We start from the raw sequence: 25,175 nt of genomic DNA, 5'->3' as shown, positions 1-25,175 counted from the left end.
TAATGGCCAACCTAAACCTCCCCTGGTGCAGCTCTGAACCATTCCCACATGTCCTGTCACCAGATATCAGGGAAAAGAGATGACCACCTCACTCTCCACCCTCCTTCCTCAGGAAGCCACAAGAGCAATGAGGTCGTTGCCCCTCATCTCCTTTTATCCCCACGAGACAAACTCGGAGTCCTCAGCCATTCCTTGTAGGACACTCCTTCCAGCCCTTTCACCAGCTTTGATTCCCCTCTCTGGATTACGCCCTCTTTTTGTAAGAGTACAGCCAGATCTAATTTTGGGTAACATCCAGAACAGTCGATGCTTGTCTGCAAATAGTATTACTAAGAATAACTTAAATAAAAAGTAGGAATTAAAAAAATGCTGTGCAGAGTGAACTGAATCTGTTTCATTCAGTTTGTTAATTACAGCCTAAGGAACAAAATAACTAAAACTGTCATATTAACAAATTCACGTGCAATTGCTTACTGCATATAAAATATTTAATAGAATTTAAGAGATATACTTACTATTACATCAAATTTGGAATAAATATCTACAACTTTTCCTAAAGAAAAAAAGAAAACCAAAAGTTAACAAAGTGCTTAAAATGCAAAATCAGTTTTCTTCCTTCCTGCTTTCATTTGTTACGTTATAATTACACAGAAAAAGACTGAAAAAAAAACCCGCAACAAACAATCTACTAAATGATGAGGTTCTTCCAAGACTACCAACCTACATCTTGCATAAGTATTTCTTTATATTCCCATTCTTCCCCCATGCATTTTTGATTACTTTTTTTTTACTCTTTCTTGTCTTCTCCCCCCACCCCAACACCAGCCCAGGGTTCAGCACGATTTATTTTACCACACTTGTGCACAGGAGCCCCAGCACGCACCTGACTCATCCACAACAGGTAACGCCGATATCCTTCTGTCTACAAATATATTCAAGGCTTTAATGATAGGAGTGTCTGGATGTATGAAGGCAATGTTGTGATACGTTCCTATCCCAAGTTCATCCAGATTCTTCTTCATAAAGGCAGGCTTTGGCATCTCTGACATCTAGGAAAGTCAGAAGGAATGTGTTTACAGTGTAGTTGTCTGTGTTCACTCATCCATCTGCAGACTCCAAGTGATGGTTACAGACCACTGCAGGAACCTGCTACCAGATTAATGTAAAGCTCAAACAAGCTCTGACCTCAGAGTTTCTGTTCAAAGCAGCTCTAAATTAAGAGTATGTAACTAAGTTTTTTGCTTATTTTTTCTGGTAATAACCCATCGCTAAGAGCTGTAGATCCTAAGCTGTGGCATTCCCACTAAAATTGGAGAGAGGAGGCAGCACAAGATTAAGCTGAATGTTTGTTCTGAACTCTCCTCGCTGTGTTTGGCCTCTTGTTCATTCCTGTGACTAACACTACTACAGGGAGTAATGTCAATCTCATCTCTGGGAGACAGTTAAATCTTTTTTTCATGTAAACAAGGTTCTGAAGCTGAGAAGACGTTCCAGAAGGGACAGCAAGTTACTCCAATAGACAAGTCCTTGGTGTTCAGGTTTCATTAAAGGGTTAAAACAAAGTAAAGATAAAGTACAGGTCCTGCATCAATCTTTAATTTCTCTAATTTCTCTGTTATCAAGAAAAGATATGCATGGACACAATGAATATAGAAGTTTATCAAGAAGTTTCTGCACCAGGACTTAAATTACTTAATTATATTAGATGTCTACTGGGGGAGAATCAATTAAGTACAGCATAGCTCGAAATACTTACAAAAAGCTGGAGGAACTTGAGGATTCTTTTATGGGTAAGTATATAAAGTGCATTTCCACTGACTGGATCTATAACTGGCAATCTGTGGATTTTGTTTTTGATCAACGAATATACAGCATCAAAAAGGCTGAGGAGAAAAACATTTTATTTTTTTAATGATTTCTAGCTGACAATGAGCAATGCCAAGTGATATATACATATACATTTTTATATATTTATAAATATATATTTTTAATAAAAATATAAACATATGTGTAAATATATAAAAATGTAAATGTAATGGAAATATATACTTACAAATGTATAAATATTATAGATTATAAATATATGTTTACAAACTCCCCATGAAGCCCATGTGATGAGTAATTATTTGCATTATCTATAATGTTACAGAAAACAGAAGTTAAGGGATTTCAAATTAACTTTTGCAGCTGGTAAAAAACATTAATAACAACATGCTCATGGACATCTAAAACCAGTAAGGAAATGTGATGGAAATTGATTTTTTGTGGTATAAAGTATAGTGGAAAGACTTCTTCACATGTGCAAACTGGTTTTGTGCCCACAGTATCCCAGCACTCAGAATGGGTATTTTTGAGACAAACAGTGAAAAACAGAGAGGTCTTGTAATTAATGCACCTCAATCTTTTATAAATGTCTTACTGCATCTTCTTCATTGCAAGACTTCTCTTGCTGCACCTTGGACTGAAAACAATTGTACTGTTTTGCTGTCTTAACAATATTCTTTGCAACCAGCTACCTTTCAAACTACATCCTCTGCTACTTAACTGAATGACTTATTTGTGACTTAATGGTAATTCTGCTGAAGATATAGCACATCATTACCTCTGAGATAATCAGTAGACTAGTCCACAAACTGAAAGCAAGAACCAGAACTTCACCCTCCACTTCAGGGATTAAGTAGCACTCAAGACATAACTGATCAACCAAAGCTCTCTCTCAAGTTACATTTGGTAAATAAGGCATAATGATAGTTTAAAAAGTATTTCTTTCAACTTTCATCAAGAAGAAAAGGAAAGTCACTTATATTTTAAGAAACACAACCTTGCAGTAGAGCAGAACAAACCACAAAGATATTGTCTTTCCTTTAGTTAAGGAAAGTTACTTGCCTTGAAAAGTACTTTTAAGTCTTCAATTCCTGTGATTGCTGAGAACAAGACAGCTGAAAGGCTCTCTACAATTTTTGATTTTTCTGAAATAAATAGGACTTACAGGGTAGCTTAAGTGTCATCATATTGCCTTTTTTGCATGTTTTGGGGCAATTAATTTTGACCCATGTCTAGTTCATTTACCAGAACAGTTATGCCAAAAAAAGGCAAAAGTTCAATTAAAAATTCACTTCTTTGGATAATCAAAAAAGTCCTCACTCACAATAAAAAAAGCTCTCACATCTCCTTGATTATATTAAAAGACAGTCCTTCATTACTGTACTCTAGTTTACAATCTAAATTGTTTCTTATTATGTAAAGAAGCTTAAATTCAGTGCTGAGATGGAGTTAATGTATTTCAAGTGAAGCAGACTGAACAGTGAAATCCTACCTTGCATCTGGGGAAATGTTCACTAAAGGTTTAAATGTCTCTTGTAAATAAAGCTCTGGGGATAGAAAATTAATAGACTGTTACCACTTCACACAAAACCATTCCATTTTATGAAAGCATTTTATGAACTCATTCGTACAAAATTAAGTGGAGGACAAACAGCAATATGCACAGTTATCTTAGTTATTCTACCACTTATGCACATGCCCCTATATTGAAATTAAAAAGACAAATTTTAAAAGCAGCACTAAGCTGAACACCACCAGGGGTCACTGCAATTGCAGCAAATAATCCTTTCCTCGGTTGGTTCTGTGAGGCTCTGCTGCACAGGGTACCTCCATGAATTATTTCATGCCAGACAGTCTATTTTTTAACATAAAGCTGCCTCCCTGCATTCAGCACTTGTGTTCACACCCATACATTGCATGAATTTCTAGTTGCAGCTCCCTCAGGCAGAGCTTCCTGCTCACCCATCAGTTCACTCCACCTATCCTGTCTCAGGTACATTCCCATTCCAATATCCCACACATGCTGCCTTACTCCAGGTTGTTTTTCTTTCTTAAAGAGCAAGTTGGTGCTAACCAAGAACAAGGGACAAAGTATTATACAGCCCAGATCACCAGTTCATGTGCTATTTCAGATAGAAAAGTAAGCAGCAGGAGCCAAAACAGAAGCATTTACTATTTCTGCTTTCACTAAAGGGTATGTGGAGAGAGACAAGCTAAGTCTATGATTAATTGAAAATTCACTATGCTGAAATAGTGGAAATAGTAAATTATCAAGTAAATTATCAAGTAGTAAATATTCTCACCCCTCCAGGTTTCTATCTTGTGCTCCTCCAATTCATAAATCTGAACCTACAATGAGGAGAGGGAAGTTTAGCTTGAATTTTAAATCCACATTAACATTATAAACATCCAAACAATTTTCTTTTATTTCACTGCTTATAATAGAACAGAGTAAGAACAGTCCAAAACAACATTTCCTGGCAATAACAAGAAGAAAGGGTGCAACCCTGCTCAGTGCACAGTACCATCCAGGACCTATCATTCTGGGGGACAGAAAGACCTTATGCCGGCCAAGGTTTGTAGTCCAGGTCTCTTTTGGACTCAAAGGCATCCCCTCAGCAATTTATCTCACCTTAAAACAGTTATCCAGAGTAAACCCTCTGGTGATTCCTCACACACCCACACCAGCAAAAAGCTTGCCCTGATCACTTGACTGCTTAATGCTAACAGATTAATTTTACTTAATTACTAACAAGCAAGAGCACCTCTTTATGGAGGAACTACCTGGATCTTCCTCATCAATCAATTGAGGGTATTACCTATTACATGAATAACAACGTGCTTCACACTGTATGTGTTGTGATGCATTTAGCAACAATTATTAAAATATTTAAATAATTACATTTTCAGCATAATTTCACCTATTAAGACTGGAGCATTCCCTGATGGAACGTTAATTTACTTATTTTTCTTACGGAAGGCTGCATCAATCACTTAAGTCAAATATTGTCTCTTCTCAGCTATTCCTCCTTCCTGCTGCCATTTTAAGCAGAATACATGGAATAGAATGTTAAACAATATAAATGAGTGACAACAGTCAGACCTTAGGTAAAGTTACATGGGAAAATCCGTAGTGTTGAGGTTGAGTGTCACTGCAATATAGAAACCATTTTTAAGAAGTTACCAGTTACCACTTTTTATTTGCTTCTTCCTCCACCCTTTGTAAATCCCCAGGGAGAAAAAAAGAATTTTTTAACAAGAAAAAAGGACAGTGCAACACACTATTGGCATCTGACAAGAATTTCACTATAAATTTTAAAAATTAACATGAGCTTTGAGAAGGCAAATGTATCAGATGTCTGCTTCATCCAACTGTTCTTGATTTTTTTAGCTAGTAAAACATCGTACATATGTTCTAATTGGTAGGGGGGGAATTGTGATTTGACAGGAACAAGAAAGGGATGTAAATGTTTGTATGAACATGCAAGCTAGAGAATTTCATCAACTGACTGCCAATGGGAATTTTAAATTACAGTTAATTGAAGCCAACAGATCTCCAACTGATTGTGCAATTCAGCCACATAACTAAAATATTTGCATATATTTTAACTAGTTTAACTTGTTTATTCCACACCATCACTCCAGGAACAGTAATTTTTTAAAGCATCCAAGCCTCTGCAAGCAGCATCCTGCTTAACTCCACACACTCCTTTTGGAATAGCTCCATCATAGTTGTGAGACAAAGATGATTTTATCAACATGTGAACCACACATAGCTATACACTTGATTTTTACATATAATGAACTTTTACATGTAATGTCAAGATATCCTCCCCAAGTGGATTTGGTTGATATTTGCCATTTTTCAAGAGCTCTGGTTACTTTTGAGGTATGTGCTTTGAAACAACCTGAACACAAATAAATACAGTGATTACTAATCAGGTATTGTCCCTCACACTTTTTATATCACATCAAGTTTCTAGTAAGTGTGCTAAGCCAGGTCCTTCATCCCAATTCATCCCTAATGAATCCCAATTCATTAGTTGCAACACTAAGAGGAGCCTCGCATTCAAAGGGAAGGCTCATTAAGGCAAACACCACATAAAACATCATAAGAGGTGGCACTCAGTAAGGGAATTCCTCATATTTATGCAAGTGTAACTGAAGCAGACAGGTTATGTTACCTGCCCAAGCTCAGGATGCTCGTGGCTAAAGCTGGGAGCTGAACTCAGGTAGCCAGACATCATTCTGTAACCTTGCACACACAGACATCTTTTCTCTCAAAAAAACCCCAAAACCACAGTGAGCATTCCCCCAATATATCTAAACTTTCAAAGACTTAAATAATAATGACAATCATCATAAATCTTTCAGTTTGATATTTCAGTCTCTGTACTGTATGGCAAATGACCAAATTATAGCTTAACATCATACTTACCATTGGAGACTTATAGTATCTATGTAGTATGTTAATGAAATCTGTAATTGTTAACATTCCTGTAACAAGTAATACATAAAAAAAAAGGTATTTAGATAGACATTTAACATACAGAACTTTCAGCTATTTTCTCTATTTATACTCACAACATATAATTTAATAAACATTAAATCCATGTAACATTCTATTTGTATTGGAATACTTAACAGTAGAATTCCAAAACTATGTCTGTCCACTTTCACACTGACACATTATTTCAGAATCAAAACACATGCCTGAATTAATATTCAAAATTATAACCCATGTGCTTCTCACTTCCAATCTGACTCAAAAAACGCCCTTGAATTCAGACAACATCCATCTCCAAAAGAGTAAAAAGAAAAGAGGGGGGTTAGAACATCTTTAAAGGCTGGAGAACTATCCTTGCCTTCCATTTTCTTTTTGAAGACACACTCTCATTATGTACTTGCCAAATCAAGCAGAGTCTTAGACTCAAATGAAGGAACAGTATAATCCATTTTTATTAAATATTACCTATTAAAGAAGTTCAGTCATTTCCATGGTAATCCTCAATGTCTGTATTGAAATGTGACTTTTAAAAGAAATATAGTACACCCATAGTATATGTATTTCAAGCATCAACACCAAACTAGGTAATATAATACTGATGATTAGTTTAGTTACTTTAAAATATTTATCTTTTTTGAGCTTTCAACTTCTAGATTTGAGAAGATGCTCCACTGTTTACTACTCTTACATCTAAACTGAAGAAACTAAGAAATGGGGAAGGGAAAAACTAATCTGAAGGTCAGCTTTAAATCACTAGAGCTTAGTTACAGATAGAATATGAAATGAAATTAAATATGGCAGACACAGCACTCCTGTGGTGTATTGCAGGAAACTACTGCCCCTCCTCACTTGGATTTAAAATATTTTAACAAATGCTTTATTAAGCATCTACCATTCACTTCCAAGAATCCTCACCCTACATTCCAGGTCACAAGTACATATAATACTATTTGTAATTGCCACTGTGACCCCATTTTCTAACTGCAACAGAGATCTAGTTTTGGCAGACTATTGTTGTGGCAATTATTGACACGATTTTTAAGAAAAGCAATACGTGGATCTAATGCTTTTCTCCCAGTATGGGACATACCTGTAACATTCAATATTAGTTCTGGTATTTAAAGATTCCTCAGTGCAGCTTATTGAGCACATACAGGAATAGGCTTGGACAGCACCCATATCATGATACTGCAAAATGAAATTATTCTCTTTACAGTTATAATTTTCTAATTTCCTTTTTGTGACCATCACCTTTATTTTTAAATACACAGTGAAGTGCACATATTAGAGATGAAATTTCAGAAGGTTGGGACCTAAAAGAACCATCGTGATTCTCAAAGCACAGCAACACTATGAAAGCTGGCAATATTTCACTCCTCAGGAGGAAAAAGAAACCCTCTTTGCCATTGCCTCTCCAGGATGTTGGATGATGGCCAGCCCCAGAACACCTTCAGCAACAATAAAGCACCTTGGAAATTCAAGTAATTCTGAATAATGTCAGAACTACTTACCTACAAAACTCTGTTTTTTACTCTCCCACAGTGGAGCTGCTCTCACACCATTTGCCACCAAGGCAAAAAAGGCTTTCTTTACCTGCAAGAAAAACCAAAGAACAACTAAACAAATCTTTGCCTTGTCTTTGCCAGACACCAGCAGAAGGGTTTCCCCTTTCACTAGGAAAAAAAAAGGCGGCATAAGCAGGTACCTGGTATTCAAAACAGAACATAAACCACACAGGGCAAACAAAAGCCTTAAGCCTTTTACTTTCAAAATGGTAAAAAGCTAGAAAAAAGCTTAGCAAAACCAGATTTATATTTCTTTTATTACAGGAACATTCGAGATGAAAGTCTCCGATATCTCCATAGAGAGTGGCTTTAGTTTAACACCTGAAGACTGTGCTACACTCCAGTCAATGTTCACTACAGCAAGTTGTCAAAAAAAAAAAAAAGAGACTGAAACAATGTCCCCTCCAGCTCTCAGAGTCTTGGTTTTTACAAATTAAAAGGAATTGCCTGATTATTTTAAATACGACTGAAAGTTAAAAGGATTAGCTGGCTTGTTTTGCTGCTCAAGAAATCAACCAAGTAATTTCATTTCTTAATTAATTAACTCTCCTTAATTTCTGAATCAGAAGTTACAAGGTTGTGGTGCTCTTCTGAAAAGAAAAACTTCCCTGTCAACACTGGTTCTCTGAAGCATGAAGAACTCAGGCTTTAGTGCACCTCAAATTCCTGATCTCTTGGTGATATGTTCAAGCATAATATTCTTCCTGTCCTGCCTACACCCCTAAATAGTCTTCCTAGGGAAAACACAATGAAGAATTGATGGTTCTTGTCCAGGTCTTAACCTGGCACAAAACTAGGACATAATCAATCTATTTTTCTATATCCATGGAATTGGTCCTCAGTCCAAAGAACACAGAAGTAGCAATTGCAGTTGCTTAACAGACCATGATTACACAGTGGTATCTTAAGTGTCTGCTTTAAATTATGTGCCAAGGGGCTCCTCTCCACAACAGATTAAGGAATAAAGGGGCTTCGCAGTCAATGGAATCAGCATCCAAAGAAGTAGGGGCAAAAAAAAACGTAGGTAACAATCCATATTTCTTGCTACCTCTACACAGCCTGACTGCTCTCTCTGACCATGAGAAGCAAATCTACCCTCCAAACATCAGCAGATGACAGCTCTCAAAGCTGCCTCCTGAATTCAGAGATGCCTCTGCAATATCAACAATGAACAAGAATAACGATCTCCTTAACAACCACCACCCCTAAACTGCATTGAAACTGAAGAAGCCATGGGAGGGGGAAACAACAACAACAACAAAAAAACAGGACCAGAAGTAAGACTAAGATACACACCACAGTATTCATCTAGAAAATGGTTAAACAGAAAGGTCCCAGAGGTGTTCAGCCACCTTGATGACACAAGGAGGAGTTGGGCTAAACAAACACGACAAAATTCACCACGGGAGCAAAATAACTCATGAGGGAGACTGAAACCACACAGGAACCCTCCAGGCAGATACATGAAGTGTTCCCACACAACAGCATCACACTTAGAGTTCCTGCAGCAAAAACTCGCTGCAGTGAGCTCTCTGGGGAGCAGATATGAGGCAGAAATGAGCTCACACAGACTAACTCCACCTCGGGGCAAAGTAAGTTCTAACCACTCTTCATCAAAAAAGGGGAAAGTGCACTCACACTGCCTGAAACTGTGAGCCTTCAGCTCCGATGTCTCTCCACAACAACAGCCATCACACGAGGTAACTGCCACTGTCAGCTCATGTCCCAAGTCTTTCACAAGAGCAAGATGTTCAAGCTGTATCAGAGCAAGAAGGTAACAGCTAATCCATTAAAGCCAGGGGGGAAAATAACTTTCTTCCAGATAGTAATCATGCACCACAACTCCTCAAGCAAGTTTACAAACTCTAATTGATAACCTGGAAAAGAAGCATGCCCGTGGCAGAAAAGATGTGGAAAGCCAACTACAGGACTCCAGGCAGTCTCCAAATTCCTGCTGCTACTTCTTTCCCAGACACAGTAGCAGCAAAGAACACCACCCAGCACCACGTTCTGATGGGAAAGACAGTAAGGTTGAGGTATTATTTTAGATTCAGAAATGATACTTCAAGAGAGACAACTCTAAAGACATACTATGCAAGATGCTGAGCTTGTAGACAAATTCAGAAGGGAAAAAAAGAAAAAGATTCTTCAAAGGATCACTTCTGATCCTGCTTGATTTATCTGCAAGTTATTTGTCTCCAAGAATCTCAAGTATCTTCAGTTAGGTGCCATCTTGTCTAGCTTTAATAGGCATATTTTGGAAAAACTGCTGAACAGATACAGCTACTGAGACAGCTCAGACTTAAATCTTGCCTAAAAGACAGTGAGTTTAGCTTAGACATTACGATGTTAAACATCTGATGTAATAAATCACCAAAATTTAGTAAAGAAATATTTAAATTCATCCCCCTGGGCTGTCCTCCTAGATCACAGCTCAAGTGACATTCCTACTGTTTTATAGTAGCAAGTGTTACACAGTTACCTTTTAAATAAAGTAAAAATGCCATCAGTTCTTAATGTTAATACTTGTCTTTTATTTAAGTAAGGTAATTACAAAGCAAAATCCCAGTAAATCCTATTTACTATTTACTAAAACTGCTTGCAAGCACCAACGCACATTCATCCACTCACACTTTCCTTTAGTTTCTGTGGTTGACTAATTTCAGTTGCCCAAAGGACTGCTTGGTGGCCAGACAAAGCACTGGGGTGTGGAGCTGGGCTTCTGTCCAGCACATTTAGATGTTTCATGCAGAAAATACCCACAAGAACCTTCCATTCTGTTGATATATAGTTATTAGCCTTTGAAGATCTCTACCATGTCCCATCATTGGACCTCCAACAGTGCAGTTAAGTCTCAACCCCACCAGTGTTGCCATTTCTCTGATCTGGAGTGTTGGGCTGGCCTGACCTTCACAAAACCATTGTTCCTCAGCCAGAGCCCATAGATTGTTGCTGCTCAGCACCACGTACAAACATTCTTTGAACAAAGCATTTTTGTTCTTATTAACCATGTAGTGGTCCTAATACACACAATGAACCACTAAAAATGGGATTTATCTGCCCAAATTTAGGGGTTGTTCTGTCATATATGCTGACCTTGCACATTCACCATGTCTCTTGACAGTCAGCTGGGGGAAACAGTAATTTCTGAGGCACAACTCACCAGCCTTTAACAGAGGTTAAGTTGCATCCCACGGATGTCATTTCCCCCCCTCACTAAGATGTCCAGACATTTAGATGAAGAATCCCAACCCTGTGTGACTGTTTTCTCCAAGATTTTGCCCCTTAGGTAGAAGAGCCACATTACAGCTAAGGAACAAAGCAACCAAAATCTTACATGTATCACAGATCACCTCAACAATAGGTGTTATTACACCCAAGTGAGCAAAACAGGAACGAGCTCTTTTTACCACAAGAACTCATTAAACTGACTGTGAATGTGCTGAATAAAAGAACAGACTAATTTAGGTTAGACATGACTTCTGGAAGTCATTCTGTACACCATTCAAACATTTCCACTGCAAGTCTTAAGGAGCACAAAGCCTCCTCCAATATAGCAGTCATTACCAAGAAAGCAGGAGTTAGACCCAGACATGGGAAGTCCTGTTTTTCAGGTAGTAGAATATTTGGAAAATCTTGTCTCTTATGGTTAGTGAGCTCCTTAACAAGCTTGATTACTGGGCAGTGAAACCAGAAACAGTGGTAGAAGATTTCACCAGACTATAGAATAAGTTTTTCCTCACTGACAGGAAATACTGAAAGGGACACTTCTCGTTATGACCAGTAATCCTACAAGCCCTTGCAGAAATGCTCTCTCCAGTAAACACCTCTGAATGAGGGAAGCATCTGAAAGTAAAACTGAAGATGAGCTTACTTACAAAAATTCAGCCTATGTACATAGGCATTTTGTTTTACTTAACACTGTGTTATGAAAACTTTAACTCCACATGTAAGTGACCAGTGGCTTAAATTTATCTTCCAGGACTGTCCCATAAGGTCAGGAGGGTGAACTGCTGCTGTTGTTAAGAACTGCTTTCATCTGCCTTGCAATAAGATTCTTGTTCCTGACAAGATGACGGAAGAAAAGAGCTGTAACAGCTCCTGGTGCTAAAGGGTTGGTGCTGAGTAGAGAGTCCTACTGAGCTGAAAGACACACAGTTGACCACTGGCTCAAGACAAAGTTAACTTGAAAGAGCCTGGAGGGAGCAGAAGCAGGAAACAGTATGGAACATCTTCAGATATGGCAGCACCAAGCAAGAGGATGCAGCAAATGACTGTCCAGTAGCATGGACAGTGTTAAAAGATCTGCCAGAACTTCTGTGGTGTGGCTGCTGACAAAGGGCAGGATGATAAATGTGCATGTCTCTTGCCTCATCTTTCACTGTATAAGCCAACACCAGGCATTTGCCTGAAAAGCCCCATATATGACCCCAGGAAATATCTGTTTTATCAGATCAGAATAGGAAGGAAGAAGCCCCTTCTATTTTTTGGCACAGAGCTCCCATAAAAGCAGTATCAGACCCACATGACCCCTGATGCTTTTATCATCTGATTCCTAATGGGTGGATGCTCAAGGGTGATTTAAAACATTCATCGTCATTTTCGCTGGATAAATCGACAAATTCCCAGGCTTGTTTCATGATTATTTTTAAGGACTAGAAAACTAGAGGCAATGCACACCTCCAAAAATACACATGTGGACCAGAGTATCAAACCCAAATCTTTCAGGCAGTCACTGAGAAACAACAATCCTTCCCAGCACATCAAAGTGCAGAGTTTGATATGTAGTTGAAAGGAATTTCCAAGAGGCATCCAGCTTAGCAAACTGGATAGGAACAGCTGAAGAAGTATAGGAAAAGGTTAAACTCCTACACCCATATACTCACAGGCTCTAAGTACCAAAAAGCAAGGCATGGAGTGGCTTCTCAAGGGCTTCCCCTTGTAAAGGTGAGAAAGTTTTCCACTTTCAAAGGAGAACAGTATCTTCACAATATGAGCAAATATGGCAAAATCACTCTAGAATACAGTCTTTGTTTTCACTGTTGGAGTACGAAGATGCAAGAAAGAGTTACCCTGAGACTTTCCTCTCAGAGGCCAAACACTCTCGTTTCAATAGTTCTTACCAAGTAAGAAGACAAAGAGCAGTACAACTGGTCCTTGTTGTAGCAGGAAAACCATCAGGCCTCTGCTGCAACTTCTGTACCGCGAAAAAACTGGGCAACCCACACTTCACTCCCTCAGTCTAAATGTGTTTATGAGCCAACTGACTCCCAAATGCTTTTGATGTGAAAAAATGAGGAATGAGGCAACCCTTTCTAGCCCAACATAAACAGGACTGTATTTCTTTAAGTAGTGTGGCAAGTTCTCTTGACTGCCCAAATCTTGGCAGATCTCCAAGAGAGGAAAAATAAAAAACTACTGCATATGAGGGAGAGGTAAACCTGATGGTCCAGCTGCATAAGACAGGTTTATAACACGTTTCCCTGCTATTCCCTCACATCACCAGGATTTTAGGCAGTGCTTCTTCTGTATCAGGCTGAAAGGCACACCCCATAATCCTTGGGTTTATGTACTTGTTTGACAATGCAGCCAGCAAAGAGGTAAAACAAGGTAACCAACTACCTGAGTCACATTAACACGGTGTCAAAGAGGGTGCAAGCCCACTCTGAGGTGCAGCAAATTGTAATCTTTTCTTCACTGAAAAATACTCTTCAACAATGACTGGAGGTGCTCACATGGTCTTTCCTTCCCCCCCTCTTATTCAGTCTCAGCTTATCCTGGGAGTTTTTGGATCCCATGTGATGCAATACAGACCACTGGAGAAGGCCAACCACCCACTGTCACCCAAACAGAGGCTGTGATACAGTATTTGAGAACACAGAAAAAACACAATACCAAGTTGAAAATACAACTTTGCCACTGAAAGTCTTTGGAAAGCCCTGTTCTCCCACACTGTCAGCATCACCATGAAAGGACTTATTTCTGTGAAGTTGGAATTAAGGACACCTGCAATTCCCCCCCCAGATCCCACAACCATCACCCTGATAATACCAAAGCAGTAAATACATCATGCATTTTTGCTTCACGCCCCAAGGCAATGACATTTAAATGCCTTCAGTTGAGAAGGTTCTTCCCAAATGCAAGACCTGAAGCAAAGAAATTTCAGGGAGGTGGACTGATTTTCCAGAGGATCTCCACATCAGCTTTCCAAATGGTGAGGAGGAAACTGAGAAACACTTCTAACTTGTAATCTAGGGATGATACCTAGTGTCAGGAAACAGTTCATGTTCTCGCATGAATTGCTCTCTTCTTTTTAGAGGATTATTAATTGCTTTGTCCTTTATGTTTCCCAAAAAATGGCTGGCAACATTGAGAAGCATATTAAACATTAACTTGCAATTTCTTTTTCTTTTTTTTTTCTTCAAATACAATTGTAATGCCCAATCCAGACATCTTTTTAAATTACAGAGACCTACAGTCCTGTAGAGGAGCTATTTTAACTACTTAAAAACCTCTTTTATAGTGCATATATATAGTTCAGTGTTTTTACAAACTGACTCATCTGGAGAGACTTAACCAGTATGGAGACTACAACCAACCATCTCATCATGATGGCATTCAAATTAATTTTCCAATTATTTTCTTCCTTGGTCTATGAATTTGGTAGAAGCATTTCCTCCTCAAAGGGCTATGCTGTTAAAAAAAAAAGGCTACTTAAGGACTTACTAAAGACTTTTGCCTTGAGGGAGGGCTGAGCAGGTCTTGAAGAGAAGAATTTCTTCCTTTTCCTTATCACACCCTCAAGTAGATTAGAGAAAAATTGGACAAACCTTTTATTAACTAAGAGGCTACACGTTTGCTTTAGCATCTGAAAAACCCCAAGCAGTAAACATTCACAAGCAGCTCCTCTAGCTCAGGCTGAATTTTGGAAAGCTTACATGAAACCAGATCAAAATCCATTTCTCTTTCACATGTGATGGCAAAAGGGAACACTCCTGGTAGATGATGCACTTCTAATGGCCATAGCTTATTAAAATTTAAGATCTGATGGTGTAATGCCCTTCAGACCCAAGGAAAATCCCAGAAATAACAAGTAGTGTCTTGTCCTCAAGTTAAAGTATGCAGGCACATGTTCTAGATTTCTCCCCAGAGAGCAGGTGCCATGTCCACAAGCAGAACTCCTCCCTGTGCGTGTGAAAAGGTCCCAATCCAGCTGAAGACACCAAACCAAGACCTGAACTGATGCTCTATGTCAATATGTCCACCCTGTAGCTTTCTGCTGTTAGATTTCACACCACTATGGGCTATGAGGTGACATCAGGTAAGTCTGATGGGCAGAGCTAGTGGGACCAGTTGCATGGGGAAGTGGACAGAAATTCTTTCACAGATGAAGATCTTACCAAAAAAGTGGTGATAGGGCAGGGAAGGCAGGAAGAATGATAAATGACTTTCACTCAGCCAAGCACAAACACCTTCCCTAAACCTTGTGTAGAAATTCCTCCTTAATTGACACATATTGTCTTCCTCCAAGATACAGGAATGAATGCTTCCTTTTGGTTTTGAGAGCTGCAGGAATTAAACTCCTGTGCTTGTTGTGTACTAGCAACAGGAGCAGCTCTGAAAAAAAAAACACAGCAATCTCACCATATTATGGTGCTGATCCCAGCCTGATCTCAATGAAGGGAACTTTCATGTGGCTGCTCAATTGCCTCAGCCCACATGCTGGTTAGAAGCTAAATTAGATGATTCTCTTACAGTTCTGTGGGATGGGTAAGCAAGGAGGGGTATTCACACTCTCAGAAATGCAGACAGTAGCAGCTTCATCAGGGAAAAACCTCAAAGCCAATTAAGGAACAGACAGTCAATCCTTTTGTAAAGCTGTGAGAACTCTGTTGTGACAGCAGACCTGGAGTCTGCTATGTGTCTCTGGAAGCAAATGATTCTAGAGCATTACTCCTGGAAATTTCTCAACCTGATTTATCTCAACCTTGGAGAGAGGCAACACCCCAGTCAAGAATGGACTGGAAAGAACCAGAATAATAAATCCGTTTCCTGAATAGAGTCAGCACATGGGAGAGAAGCACAAATCCTCTTCCGCTCTTCTAATGTGGAATCCATTGAATCCTTTGCAGAAATTACAAGGTATATTTACTTTCAGCTTGTTAAACCCCTAAAGAAGTTTCCAGAGCATTGTTCCAAATATTTTTTTTTTTTTTTAGTTTTGTGGTAGAACAGTATTTGAGCTCTTACTAGCGTGACAGCTACTGACAAAATCCTACAGAGGTGATAACAACACCTGGTCCATTAGCAACTTAGGTAATTTCATTAAACAGAAGGGTTAAATAATCTAACCCTCAAGTCACGCAATTGTCCAAGATTTCTTCAGGATATAAAAGGAAAGAGTCTTTAGTATTCTGAAAGCTTATTCTGATTACAGTTTGATTTTTATTATTTTATGAAGAAGTCTTGGACAAATACTTCATAAACAGCTGCAAGGTCATGGTGAGTAAAAGCTACATAAATTGACTTTTAACAAGTAAGAATATCATTTCATCAAAGGTTAGACTGAGCTTTTCACCCTAAGAGAGCTTATGCAAACTTGACAAGACACAGCCACTACATTCACTATCAGATCATTCCTGGAACTGCAGATTGCTGCTTGATATGAAGCAGGGAAGCCTCTGTATTACATTTACCTTTTACCTTCCTCTTGAAGGGTTAATTGCTCTGCATTAGAAAACAAGCTAATCCTTCTCATCTTTATGTAGCCTGGGCAAAGCCACAACAAATTAATACATTTCTTTGGAGGTCAGACAGAAATCTGGTCTTAAGAAAGCTTTTAGAGTTAAGCTTTAGAGATTGCTATAAGCTAGGTAAGAGGTATTTCCTTAAAAAATTCAAACAGAGTTCAGGATGTGGGGGGGAAATGCACTGGTCTTTAGAGAAAACAAATTTATGCAGCAGCAAGGAAAAAAGTGAAATCACATTAGTAGGTGATGTTAGACAAAAGTAATCTGCCTGATAGATGGTAAACAAAGTGCTGTATTTTGTTGACCTTTGAATTTAATACAGGAATTATTTTCCTTCAAAGCATGAATATCAAAGGGTAATATCAGGTTGCTGTGTCACTGTATGTACCTGATGCAGGTTAAACCCAACAAACAGAAAGTAAAGGCAGACCTGGATGTATGTCACCTTCTATCCCCAGATCACTGCCACACTAAATGCAGCAACACTTGTACAGTGCTCAAATGCTGTGCTGAAGACACAAGTTGGTCACCAGTAAATCTGCACTTAGCTCAGTTATTTCCTGAAGCCTATTACAAAGATACCTCAGATCCATTTGTTGAATAATTATAATGATGAACGATAAGTGAACGCTCATTCAGAGAAACCCTTCAGGGTACAATCCCCCAAGCCCTCCAAGGGGCTGTGAGGAGTTTGTTTTCCTACTATTTTCATCCTGGGAGACGTATAAAAGATGAGAAGGTTTAACCACTGAGCTGCACACTGTTGCAACTTGCCCAGTTTCCCCACCATCCATAGAGTAAAATTTCCAAACTTCACAGGATAGCTCACAACCTCTAATTGTCTCTTGACTCCCTTCCTGGTCAGATCAGACTTTATAAAGTTTCTTTAATGTGTGTCAAGCAAAGATAGCATCTTCTCTGGGAAAAGCCAAAGGCTGAAGCTTGTCACAAACAAGGAGCAGTTGTGGGTCACAGGCAGGGAAAAGCCACAGCACTGAAGCGAAGTACGATATGATTCTATAAATATTTATGAGGAGCAAATATAAATGAATAAACTGAAAGGGTGAAAGAACAGTCCACTGTCAGTTTAAATCAAGAGCACTTTCTGCCACTTCCCAGGATTCAGCACAGGGTAGGGACCTCAGGCAGACTAGAGGCAGATACTCTGTTTTGGGGGAACTATAAGTGAAACTACGAGAAGGCAAACTGAGCTGTGTTAATTGGCCTCAGGCAGGTGAACAGAGCAGGGCTCAGTACACTGTATTTATTTAGTGCAGATGCTTGTGCCAAGGGGCACACTGTCCAGCTGGAGCACAGCTCTCCCACACCAGCTGAGCTGATACCCAACACAAGTGCAAGAGCCACACCACGGCTTTCACAGCCTGTGCACAGGGCTGCTCTGCACACACGGGACCAGAGCACTGTGCCAGCACTGGGAGCTGCCAGAGGCTTGGTAGCTGCTGGAATTGAGGCCCCCATGCCTTCTGACTGACAAATAAACAGGTCTGAACACACTGTCAGCTCATTCCTGCTCTTCATTAGCCACTATTTCTGCTATTTAAAGCCTTCTTTCTATTTCCAATGCACCTGACCATCTCCACTCTCAGTCAGGGTTAACAAAAGATTCCTTATGAATCTTTACACTGATTCCCCCATAGACATCGAGCCTAAACATTTACTTTTATGAATCAATGTTGCTTCAGCAGTATGACCTGGGCCACGCTATATAAAGTGAACATCTCCAGTTTTCCCATAGCTAACAACAGGTCTGGAATACTTTCCACAGCATCTCATGAATAATTTTCCAGGGTAGAAACATGGGATGTGTGCTGTGATTGCTGACCAGTAGAGGGAGATGGGATACTGCAGCCAAATAAAAATCCAAAATCCAGAGTCTTTCACAGGATGCCACGAGAACACAACCCAGATCCATTTTTTTTTCTTCCTCCATTGATTGTTTATAGCTTATACAAAGGGAGGCAGAAGGTGAGCCCTTATATAAAGTCTGCTTTAGCTCTAGCACTATTAAAAACCTGAATTCAAATCCCTGCAGAACTTTTTCTAGGGACCACGCCTTTTTTTGGTGGGTGTTTTTTGTTTATTTGTTTTTAAATTAGGAGAAACACTGATGTGGGTAGGGGTGAAACAGATCCAGGAAAGAAAAATATCCATTTGAGAGGATTCATGGGACACTGAATGTTTCAAAGCTGTGTACTATGTTTTCAAAATAAGAACAGATACAAAGTCCTGAAGTACTGGAAAGTACATAATTTTATACATTAAAAATTAAAACACAAAGAACAGTTTAGAAGTTTTTATCTGACTACCCTTATTAAATTAATTCTCCACTTATTCAACTGGCTTAGGAAAAAAAAAAGCTATTCTCCTTTTATATTCCAGACACGTTTGTGCACCAGCCACACTGCTCAAGTTGAATCAATATAATGTGTTGTGAAGACAATGGTGGTGGCACATGGTGCCAGGTAAAGAACTAAAGGGAAATATTGAAGAGAAGTATGTAAAAGACCTCCCAGCAGTGTAGCCCAGGCAAGCATTCAGATCAATCTGTTTAATTTTTTCTTAGCAAAACCTGCTAAGTTGGAAGACAATGCCCATGCAGGAAGGGCATTAATGCTTTACAATATTATGACTTTATAAATTAAAACTAATGCAACTGGGAATCAATGTAATGGTGCCAAGTTCAAAACATGCAGTTTAAAGGACAAAAAATAAAGCTCCTCACCAGTAATACCAACTCAAGATTTAATCCACATTTATTGAATACTAGACTCTGAATGAATGACTCCAGACTTCCCTTCTACCACCACTGCTTTCAAATAGCTGGAGAAGCATGAGAATATGACTCCAGGGTCAGACCAAGGCATGCCTTGTTCTCCTCCAGTCGTAATCCAAGACCATCATTAGGGATGACAAATAAGACATTGGTCAAATGTTGGTGAGAGTTCTTCCATTACCATTAAGTTACCTCTTTTCCTTTATGGTTTCCCCAAGTGTTACCTCACCAACTGGAGGTGAAACTCCTCCTTTTTTATGTTAATAGTATTAGCACAGCTCCAGCAGTGAAAACTGGTATCTGGCATGATGTAATTCATCAAAGGGTCTGAAGAATCCAAAAGGAATGGGTGACCTGCCCCAACAGCCTCAAGATTAATTGGTTAATTGAATAAAGAACATCCATCTTTCAAATTTCAGTGGTGATCAAGCTCAAGCCTTTGACTCAGGTGACCACGGACAGCTGAGAATGCAGATACCAACTCCCAACATATTATCTCATAGTGAGAGAAAAAATATCCCTTGGAATCAAAAGGAAGCCAACAGTCTTTGAGAAGGGCTGAAAGAGTGACAGTGAACCCTACTATCCTAAATTTGACCTTTCAGGTCAGAGGTCTGAGTTCTTTACTCCAGAGCTGACAGTCATTTTCTCTTTCAGGTAGAAGAAGGGAAACACTGCAGAACTTTTTCCCCTCTAAGGCAGTGAAAAAATCAATGTAGGTTTTCCACCTTTTAGCACTCACTTCAGCATTATATATGATTATCTGATACTCAGGATGGATCTGCGAATTTTTTGGGACTGAGTATCTGTTACATTGTTTCTTCTGACTGCGGAAAGCTGAAGTCTGAGCAGTACATTCCAGACCAAAATTACTTAATGGGCTTAGTTAAGTCAGAATTGGAGCATCTTTAGAAGGAAAAACACATTAAAAAAAACCAAAAAGCCAAAAAATACCCATTGCAAAATCCAAGAAACAAAGCAAGCCACAGCTTTTTACCACACTGCAGAACAGATTAGGCTGTTTCTATAGCAGGCAGCTAATTCCTTCTTTTGGCAAACAAACTCTTCAGACAGAGCCAAGAGTCTAGCAGATGATTTACTGATTAAATGCAAAATGAGAAACTGAAAACAAAAATTTTCTGGAGAATGTAGTAATTTGCATAATTAAGCTATCCATTTTACTCCTAAATAGTCTTTATTAATATAGCAGGAACAGGCTCATAACACCTGGGTACACTTCAGCTGTTGCACAGGGATCTTACATCAAACGTCCTTATGTAAATTCTGATGGCCATGAAGAAGCCAATATAAGTTTGGGCTCATCTGACATTTTTTTTAAGAAAGATTCCAACTGCAAAGCAATTTACATCCTTTCTGTTCTGCTAGGAAGACCTCCCTGACTCCTCCTCTAGCATAACATGAAAGATACAGTTGAAACAATATGGTTTTGTACAGTCAAAGCACAGCACTATGGGAGACTTTCTCTGCAGGAGATCAAATTTCATTTAACACTCAGGAAACATCTAAAAAAAAAAAAAGAACTGCAAGCAAAGGCAGACTGAAAGGAGGATACTCACTTGTAGCGTAGTGTCGAAAACAACGAGCTTAGAGCTTGTTGGAACAATGTCATAACACTTGTGTGACCTCATGAATCGCACATAAATGTCACTTTCCGATTCTTCAAGTGCTGCAAGTAAAAACATTTTGTTGTTTTATTTAAGTAACTTAAAAAAAAAATAAATAAAAACAACAAAAAGAAGTAGTAACAAACATGCCAAATCAACTGGACACCACTGCAGAACAACCCTAAAGCAAAACTCAAATTCACACTTTCAGATACGGGCAGACAGTCACAGGTTTGCACTTTGCATTTCAGACTCATCTTTCCTTTCAGATTAAATGGAACAAAACCAAAATGCATTGTTCTTCTTTGATGAGGAAGGACTTCCGTACTGAAGAGTTATAATTTTTTTTTTCCAACAGCAAACCACTGGAATATGCATCTGAACTCTTGTTATGTACAAAAGGAAGACAGTTTGAAACTTAAGTAGTGTTGGGCTTGATCAGCTTAAGCTCCTTAAACTAATATTTCTTGAATCTTGTCTCTGCCTGGTCCAGTTTTCACACAGTAATTTTGTATTTTCTCAAGAGGCAGCAGGTAAGTTCTATTATCAGTTCCATTCTCTTCACACTACTTCATGTACAGCATCATGAATCCAACACTTTGCTCATAAAAACAGGATCCATGTGGCTGGAGTGGTTTTAGGGGGACATTTCTGCAGCAAGGACATGCAATCCAGTCCATATTACCTCACATTTGCATTTGTCAGAGTTCAGATGCACATGATACAATCCCCTGATCTGCTCAGGTACGTGAACTTTTTTAAAGCAGTTTGACCCTCCATTCTTTACAGCAGGTACCTAGAACATGGTCAAGGTTAACCCCTCCATCAGAGGTGTACCCTTTAGACCCTGTAATAATGAACAGAAACTTAGTCATATGTTAAATTTTTGAAGAGTGGATGAAAAAGAAAATAAACAAAAAAACCCTTGAAATACCTACTGAGCATTGAAGAAATTCAAATTAGAGAGATAAAACCTCAAAATTCTAATTTGCTAGATTTACTCAAAACCAGTCATCCAGCTCTATAAATTATTTATCATTTCCAGAGTGGTTCAGCACACACTTTTTAGTCCAAGTTTATGGAAGCAAAGCTGGATCTCCCCTGCAAGTGGCTGCTCCAGGATTCAGGCAGCCTCTTCTATATACTATGGAAGTCCTTCATCTCCAACTCTCATTACTCTTTAAATAAATATGTAAAGATATAAATAAACCCCTTTTCCCTGCTGAAACAAGCAACATGAAATAGAAGTTATATAGGAATACAAAAGACAAATCCAGCAAATTATTTTCTTTTTTTCTTCCGCTTTTTCCCAGTTGGACACTGTATTCCTACAGAACTTGAGATCAGAAGTGGAAATAGCAGGAACTCGGAAAAACTGAGAGGAGATTGGGAAACCATGTGAGGAGATTGATAGGGAAAGGACCAGGCAGACAGACTTGGACAAAGCTGTAGGAAGCCACCTTTATGAGATGATCCCAAAGGGGAACTGGCACTGACTCATCCATGGCATGTATGGGAGAGGTAAAAAAAGTAGTTTGGGACAGAGAAATCTTTATCTAACTTGATAATATACTAACATCTATCATCCTCTAAGTTCTGCAATACCATAAACAGCTACTGTCTCCATGAAATTAATTTAATGATCCTGCAATAGAGTTGTTAGAAGGGGTTTTGTTTGTTTGTGTTTTTGTTGTTTTGCTTGGTTGTTTTTAAATACCCGAACTATAAGCAGGGAGGGGATGAGATATTAATCAATAGAAACAATATTATAAGAACATTTAAATAACAGACCAAGAAGTCTGGACTTTATAAAGTTATGGTTGCTTCTACCACCATAAGTGCAGTCCCTCTGTGCAGTGTCAGAGTCCTTATATACTTTAATCTCAACTTTGTATACAATTAAGATACTACAGGTAGAAACAAGCATGGGAATACCTCAAATAGTAGACACCACCTACTATTCCATCAAAATAGTGAAATAACCATCCCTGGAAGTGTTCAAAAAGATGTGTGGATGTGGCACTTAGGGACACTGAATGGTGAACATGATGGGATAACAGTTGGACTCAAATTAGAGGTCCTTCCCAACCCAAAAGATTCAATGATTCTATAAACTACAAAACAGCCAATTATTTTGAGTTGAAAAAAAATTACCCTCTTAGCAGAGTATATTATGGCTCAGTAGAGTCCTGCCAACTTACCTTTAATTTTGAAAATGTAATGTATCACAATAACAAGGGCAGAATAATTTAATAATTTAAATAAATGATGTTAATGGCAGCCACAGTCGGGAACTCCATATTGACCAGCACAGTGAAGGTGGGCCTAAAAAACCCTCCTCTCACTTACCAAACATTCCCACTCTCCAAACACAACTTCAGCTGGACCTCAACAATCCTCATCCACTCCGCATTCACGGATTAGTGAAGTGCTATCTCACCCTACGCTGTCTTCCAACTCCGAGGAGATACCACAAAGCAACTGTCTCCCTTTAACTGTAGCTGGAAAGTTAAAATTAAAAAATTCAGAAGCATAAGAGATAACCATCTGTGAGCACTGCTAACTCTAGCAGGATCTGAACAAGGATCCAATTGTCCAGCTGGAACTGAGGTTTATTTCTACAGAAGATCCTTATACTATAAATAAGTATAATGCACCGCTTTATTAGTTACTAACTAAACATGCAAAAGATAAGCAGCACTGATTTAACTGTCAAGTCTTTCACAAGTCCATCAAGTGTCTCTTGGAAAGGATATTTAAGACCTTCCAGCACCTTCAGATACCTGGGATTACTAAACAGCTGCTGCAGCCTAATTCTTTGTACAGGTGCTGTGTGTGCATCATGTACAACAACAGCTGCTCAGTAGAGAAAAGGCCTCCCAAACAGAAGGCTCAGCACATCCCAGGGATGCACTCACACCCATCTCTCCTGCACTGCACAACTGGATAATAAGGGCATAATCACAATAGGGGCACAATCTTCTGTACAGTTTCTCTCCCCTTCCAGAGGACAAACTTACTGCTTTTGGTTGTATCCAGCCACCACTGTCCTGCAAATATAAATAACCAAATCTGAGCACCCACATCTCCATGAGGATGTTTCTACTTTATCACCTGTTTATTTTATAGTTCCAGCCTCAGTTATTTTTCTGATAAATGCTCATCCTTCCTGGCTACTATTAAGCTTCTGCAGACTCATCCAGTACCTGCAAAGCAGCACTCCCTTTGGATGGACAAGGACAGATGCCTTTTAGCTCGACTTAAAACCTCCCTCAGTCTCTGCATGTCACCTCTGATCTGCAGACAAGATCAGTTGTCCAACACGCAGGAGATACAAACACAGAACTGCCTCCAGCCCAACCTCAGCTTTCCACAGCTCGTGATCTGGAGGTCAGCTGGCTCACAGAGCAGATCCCCAGCAGGAGGCATCTCAATCTACAGCAGGATCAGGGAGGAGGAGAAGAATCCACTGATAAGCAGTTGAATGTGTATTTCCATGGGGGTGCTCGCTCATGAAAGGTTATTTCTTGAGGATTCATCTGAAAGTTATTTTGCAAGTGGACATTCTCCCTATCCCCAAGTCACAAGTGAAGACAAAAATATCCAAATCCCCAGTGCTGTTCTCTGCAATTTTAACAGAGCACAAACAGAAGTCACCAGAAAGGTTACAAGACTTTTAACACTTGAAGTTGAGCACCTTGTCATACAGGCTTTAACAGAATAAATTCTCTACATAAGCATTTTATTTGTTCCTACTGCTAGAGTTCCTCTAAAGATCAGAATATCAACCTATTTGTATTTCTGCTCCCCAATCTTATTCACTAAAGATCAAATGATTTTTACTCTCTTCCTTTCTCCCACACTTCATTAAAAGACATGCTTTAATTTTTCGTTTCAGCCAGTAAATATTATTTGCAAAAGCATCACAGCTCTTTTTTTTTTTTTAACAGATGAATTATTCAGCAATACTGACTCAGATTGCAGTAGGACTCAGTACAAAGTATAATTGTCTATTTAGAGAGCTCTACGGTAGAACTACCATCTGAATACTCATAAATGGCAGGGAAGCTTCTGCAGCATTACTGAAGCCATTTCCTCAGAGATCTACTG

The 25,175-nt window shown here is 39.0% G+C and overlaps 1 protein-coding gene across 1 annotated transcript in view; it reads right to left on the bottom strand.

Annotated features, from left to right (window-relative positions):
• The window catches only part of PRKAG2 (protein kinase AMP-activated non-catalytic subunit gamma 2), a 48,766-nt gene that overhangs the window by 8,411 nt on the left and 15,180 nt on the right, over positions 1–25,175 (bottom strand). The window contains exons 2-9 of the mRNA XM_064638595.1: positions 21,018–21,127; positions 7,843–7,924; positions 6,263–6,321; positions 4,128–4,173; positions 3,317–3,371; positions 1,757–1,883; positions 884–1,049; positions 516–553 (exon numbers count right to left, since the gene is read on the bottom strand). Of these exons, the coding sequence (XP_064494665.1) occupies positions 516–553; positions 884–1,049; positions 1,757–1,883; positions 3,317–3,371; positions 4,128–4,173; positions 6,263–6,321; positions 7,843–7,924; positions 21,018–21,127 (683 nt within the window). The remainder of the gene's footprint in view (positions 1–515; positions 554–883; positions 1,050–1,756; positions 1,884–3,316; positions 3,372–4,127; positions 4,174–6,262; positions 6,322–7,842; positions 7,925–21,017; positions 21,128–25,175) is intronic.

Source organism: Pseudopipra pipra, chromosome 1, assembly GCF_036250125.1.
Source record: "Pseudopipra pipra isolate bDixPip1 chromosome 1, bDixPip1.hap1, whole genome shotgun sequence".
In the NCBI taxonomy this organism is placed as follows: Eukaryota; Metazoa; Chordata; class Aves; order Passeriformes; family Pipridae; genus Pseudopipra; species Pseudopipra pipra.
Note: the sequence above shows the minus strand (reverse complement) of the source record. Positions and strands in the feature narration are given on the sequence as shown.